Source organism: Bufo gargarizans, chromosome 5, assembly GCF_014858855.1.
Source record: "Bufo gargarizans isolate SCDJY-AF-19 chromosome 5, ASM1485885v1, whole genome shotgun sequence".
In the NCBI taxonomy this organism is placed as follows: Eukaryota; Metazoa; Chordata; class Amphibia; order Anura; family Bufonidae; genus Bufo; species Bufo gargarizans.
Window position 1 is genome coordinate 134,931,776 of NC_058084.1, and position 6,000 is coordinate 134,937,775.

Genomic DNA, 6,000 nt, shown 5'->3' on the forward strand with positions numbered 1-6,000 from the left:
GGCGCGCACACTGGCCCCAATGTATTAAAACAATAGAGGGAGGGAGGGAGGGGGGTGCGCACACTGGCCACCAACGAGTTAACAACAGGGGAGGGGGGGGGGGCCGCACAATGATATTCAAACTGGGGAGGGGGGGGGGGTCTGCCCCCTGCTGCCTGGCAGCCCTGATCTCTTACAGGGGGATATGATGGGGTTAATTGTACTATCATATCCCCCTGTAAGAGATCGGGTGCTGCCAGGCAGCAGGGGGCAGTCTTGTACAAAGTTTGCAGTGTATTCTAACTAGAAGCGTCCCCATCACCATGGGAACGCTTCTGTGTTAGAATATACTGTCGGAAATGAGTTTTCACGAAGTGAAAACTTAGATCAGAAAAAGCTTTTATGCAGACGGATCTTCGGATCCGTCTGTATGAAACTAAAACCTACGGCCACGGATCACGGACACGGATGCCAATCTTGTGTGCATCCGTGTTCTTTCACGGACCCATTGACTTGAATGGGCCCGTGAACCGTTGGCCGTGAAAAAAATAGGACAGGTCATATTTTTTTCACGGCCAGGAAACACGGATCACGGATGCGGCTGCCAAACGGTGCATTTTCCGATTTTTCCACGGACCCATTGAAAGTCAATGGGTCCGTGAAAAAAAACGGAAAACGGCACAACGGCCACGGATGCACACAACGGTCGTGTGCATGAGGCCTTTGGTGCAGATTTTGGTCAGAGCTGCTGTGGAAAATCAGCAGCGTATGACCAGAATCCACAAATATTGAAAGAGTGCAGGTTCTGATCATAAACTGATGTGCTGTGGATTTAAAATGTTGTCGAAAAATGTCCGCAGCATGTAGATGAGATTTGTTAAAATATTTCCATTATTTATTTCTCTACAGGATACAAATACTGATGTAAAATTCTGATCATATACTGATCATGCAAAAGCCTTTAGGGCTCATGCACACGGGCGTTGGCGTTTTGCGGTTCGCAAACTGAGTATCCGCAAAACATGGATACTGGCCATGTGTGTTCCGCATTTTGCAGAACAATATATCCTCCCCTCTATAGAACTGTGCTATGCCTGTCCGTAAAATGGACAAGAATAGAAGATATTCAATTTTTTTTTGCAGGGCCGCAGAACGGACAACATGTGCTTTCCGCATGTTTTGCGGCTCCAGTGAAGCGAATGGGTCCGCATCTGACCTGCAAAAAAGGCAGATCGGATGCGGACAAGAAAATATGTTTGTGTGCATTATCCCTAAGACGAGTTGGTCCACCATTGGGGCCTTTCTGGAAGACTGACCAGTGTGGCCACATGACAATGGGGCATATATCACCGCAGCAGCAGCCACCAGACGTTGATGCGGGGAGACTGGTAATCTGCAGAGGCAGCGAAGGAGCTGGAACTCAGTGGCTGGGAACAATTGAATATGATTCCCTCCACGGGGCTGGTTGGCCCCGAGATGAACAACCGCTTTAAGGCAAGTTCACATATGCGCTGGAGGCTCTTTTTGGGGCCTCCATCCCAGAGGTTGCCAAAAATAGCAAAGAAAAATGTCCTGTATGCAGGACTTTTTTGTTCGCAAAAAACCCCCAAAAAACAACGAAATGTTCCCCATTATAGTCAACGGTATGTGTTTAGCTCCGTTCCTGTCAGTTATATGCTGAAACTGACACTTCCGTTATATTCATTGATCAGCTCCAATAACGGAGCAAAACAAAGGGAATGATAGCGCTGATGTGAACATGCCCAACCTCTGCTCAATGCAGCATATTAGCTGAAGTCTGCCTTTTACAACAGTTGAAGGAACAACCAGATAGGGTTAAAGGAAGCAAAGGATTTATGACCACCAGTCCGTACAACAACAAATTGAGATGGCGCTGCGGTTTCTTGGAATGCACAGCACAGTAATGAGCTGCTTCATCTGCAGGGCGGGTTCACTGAGTAGTTCCCCTCACATGTTCTAGTGAACAGGATGAAAAGTGAGACATGGTTCACGTCCAAGTGATTAGTACAAGGAGAATCTTCACAATAACCATTGGCATTACCATAGAAGAATACACAACATGCTCCCACAAGACAGCAGAAGATAAGCTGATGGCCTGATGAAGGTCGCATGATGAAAAATAATAAGAATAATACAATCTCATCCAAATCACTCTGGGCGTGCCAAGTACTGCAAACAGCTCAGAATATATCCAGAGTGCCTTATTTTCCCAGTATCCTGGATTTATGTTAGTTTCACACTAGCGGTTTTATATCCCTGCCGAATATCTCTTCACTTTGCAGTCTGGCCCCATTAATTATAATGGGACCGACGTGGTTTTCGTCCAGCCAGTTCTCAGCATATTTGCCGAGTTGCGTCCGGATCTCTGCAGGTCCCCTTTATAGTTAATGGGGCCGATGGGTATCAGGTAGTGTCCGGCAATGCCGGATCCAGACAGCTCCGGCAGGCTGCTCCATGCCAGAACAGCCTGATGGAGATGTCTAGCGCTGGTGTAAAACTAGCCCTAATCAATGGATATGCCACCAAAGTCTGATCAGTGGTAGGTCTTACTTTCAGACCCCCCATAAGTTTAGATGACATAAAGGGGCGCAGTTTTGTAGATCACAACATGCTGGATTCTCGGTCCAAACCCTAACTTAAAGGGGTTGTCGGAGGTAATTCAAAGACTCAGACAAACCCATTAACAGCCTTAAATATAAATGATCTTATACTGACTCCTTTCTCCAGCAACGTCGCTGGTCCTGCTAAGATACTTTAGACCGCTGAGGACAGTGTTGGCTGCAGAGGTCACATCCCATATCTTGACATGACCCTGCTGCAGTCTGCCAAATACAGCAGCAGAGCCAGGCCAGCGACGCAGAGAATGGCGCGAGTCTAACAAAATGTAATAATTTAGGCTATTTAAGGACTTTTCCAAGATTATTAATTATCTTGGACAACCCATTTAAAGAAGTTTTCCCGGAAATAAAATTATCACCTATTTTGAGTGCTGGGGGTCCGACCACTGGGACCCCACAGACCGCAAGAAAAGGGTCCTGCGTTCCCTGTATGAATAGAGTGCAAGCTGCTGCTCCATTTCAAATTCTAAGGGATTGCTGAAGAGGAGTACAATGTTCAGCTAACCTGCCACTCCATTCAAATGTGGGACATGGGACACCTCGTTCTCGTGAGCAGTGGGGGGGGGGGGGGTCCCAGAAGTCAGATCCCAGGGATCAGACACCCAGTAGATAGGTGATAAGTTTTGATTCTCAGAAAACCTCTTTTTAACGGGAAAACCCTATTTTAGGATCCACCCGAAACCGGATGTGGCATAATAGTCATGTCTGACTTGAAAGGAATCTATGATGTGAAAAGACCACAAAGACCAATGCTGCACAAAGTGAAACGCAAATACATCGTCACTATTGAAAATAAAAAAGACGTCTTTCGAAGACGCAACTACTTTTTGTGACACAACCAATGACAAGCCTTCTATATCACACAGAACATTCACGTGAATGATATCTGTGTCCACTGTTTTCAATGGGAACGTGCGTTGCTGTCCACACAACTGCTAATTTTTTCCATGCCTAGCAAGTAAGGACTGTCCAAAGTGGAGAACCCTTTTACGGTACGGCGACAAGTGTCGCAGAAAAGTCACACAAAACAAAAGCGTATGACTACATGAATTTCGTGTGACATTTCATTCAATGGTGTCGCAATGCAACTGCGACAGTTACAAAATAAGATGACTTGAATGGATTTTTTTTGTTGCAACAGTCGCAGTTATTGCAAGTAGCACTGCAACACCATTGAAATATCGCACGACACACGTTGCCATGTAGAAGAAACCTTAAAGGGGTATTCCAAGATCCTTCTATCTTCATTCAGCAGGACCTGACCTGACGTCACCGCACTCACCACGTGATGACGTCAGCGCAGGTCCTGCAAGAAGAAAGAAAGAAGACGGCTGCGCGATCAAGTGGATGAGGTGTGTAATTATTTTTATTTATTTTTTTAACCCTCAAGGGACATTTTACTTAACATTCTGTATTAAGAATCCTATTAGTTTCCACTATAACTATGTTATAATGGAAAATAATAAAATCTACTTCAGTGAAGAAGTCCATCTGGGTACCACATTCAGTTTTTTATCACGCGCGTGCAAAACGCATTGAAACACTTTGCACTCGCATGGAAAAAAACTGAACGCAATCGCAGACAAAACTGAGTAAAATTGCGTGCGTACTCGCGCGAGTTTCCCACAACGCATCCAAACAAAATCCGTGACGCCCGTGTGAAAGAGGCCTAACTGTGACACCACTCCAAGACTGGGTTCAGACATGGCTTTAAGGGCACGACCACATTTTATGTAATGATAGTCAATGGTGCTGCCCTTGCGACTGCGATAGTCACACAAAAATCCAACTTTTGCGCTGCACGTCGCCTGTAGCAGTGCGACACCATTGACTATCATTACAAAAAAAAACATTGCGCAACGTTGCTGCGACAAATGTCGTTGTGCAGCCGAGCCCTTTGTGGGGTTTTTTGTGCGTGTTAGCAGAAAGTCTATAGAAATTATGAAACCCGGGACACAGGCATTTTTTTTTTTTACTGTTATTTTTTAATAAGTTATTAAACTTTTTGGGTTGCTGGCATTTTTTGGAAAAACAAACCATGCTGAAGCTTTTGCCATATTTTCTGGCGTTTTTACATCTCCTTTTCACTGTGGTCCACAAAGTAATTTAGAAAAAGAAACTTCTAAAAACCCCATAAAAAAAAACTGCATGCGGTATGAAACCAAAATGATAAGGCACCGTACAAACATTGCACTTTTGGTAAAGGGATTTTAAAACTTTTCATTTATTTATATATTTTTTAATTGCAGCATTCTTTCAGTATGGCATTATTTTTTTCAAGCGTTTTCCCCACAGACTTCTCTATAGGAAAGAAAAAAGTTCTAGAAAAAATGCAAATGAAACATTTTTACCCAATGGAGGGGGGTTAGTTAGTTAGGGACTAACAGCCCCCCACTCCCCCAAAAATAACTTGTAAAAAATAAATAAGCTCAGAATATCTATTTACAGCCTGGAATCATCTAATAAGTAGCTGCGCCAGTGACGTCACACACAGGGTTGCCAGTGACGTCACACTGGAGAGTCCTCACCTGGCCCTGGGGATATCCATGGCGCTGGACAGCAGCGGGTCAGGGCAGGACGTCCTGGTGAAGGCAGCGGGCAGGATGCCATAGGTGTAGGAGTTGAGGCGCCCCCTGCTCACAGAGGTGATGGGCACACTGTTGAAGGCGTCCTCCGCCTCTGCCAGCTCCTGTCCCGAGCCCCGCACCGCTCCCGCCGAACACAAGGACACAAGTTGCGGAGAGGCCCAGCCGCCTCTGCTGTGCAGGGGGGTGACAGGGAGCGGGCTGCCCGGCTCCGTCCACTGCGGATGCTGCCCGCCGTTCTGCGCTGCACCTGCCTCACTCTGCGCTGCCCTGTACTCCTGCAGAGGGCGCCCGTCCAGAGAAATGTTGGTGAGAAAGGAGAGAGCAGCCTGTCTCCTGCGGGGGTCCATGAGCTGCTGCCTCCGGGCGTGCTCCAGGCTGTGGGCACCTTGGGACTGCATGGCACCTTCTGTCAGGAGCCCATTGCTGCAGTTGGCAGCCGCCATGGCGCATGTGTCAGCGCGGAGTGCAGCATGCGAGCGGTGCAGCGGGACTGGCGGGCGGGGCGGGATCAGTGTGACGGGAGCCGGCGCTGCCACTTCCTGTGCCCTGTCCTCTGCCACCTACCCCCTGTAATGGCCAGCGTTACTACTAGCACTGACACTGGCACAGTGGGGGCACCCATCAGTCTTGTCATCATGCCACTGGTTTTATTCCTAGGCAGGGTTTTCAAGGACCAAATTCCCAAATGGGGCTCAGGGAAGAGATGGATCTAGGATGGTGTCATTTATATACTGTGCTTTAGATGGCTTGTGCCTCATTCACATGATTTGGAGCCCGCACCAGGTGCAGATCTT

At 47.1% G+C, this 6,000-nt stretch overlaps 1 protein-coding gene across 1 annotated transcript in view; it reads right to left on the reverse strand.

The window, feature by feature from the left end:
* Positions 1–5,676, reverse strand: part of CABLES1 (Cdk5 and Abl enzyme substrate 1) — a 102,788-nt gene extending 97,112 nt beyond the window's left edge. The window contains exon 1 of the mRNA XM_044294894.1: positions 5,147–5,676. Within this exon, the coding sequence (XP_044150829.1) occupies positions 5,147–5,649 (503 nt within the window). The 5' untranslated portion in view covers positions 5,650–5,676. The remainder of the gene's footprint in view (positions 1–5,146) is intronic.
* Positions 5,677–6,000: the final 324 nt, after the last annotated feature.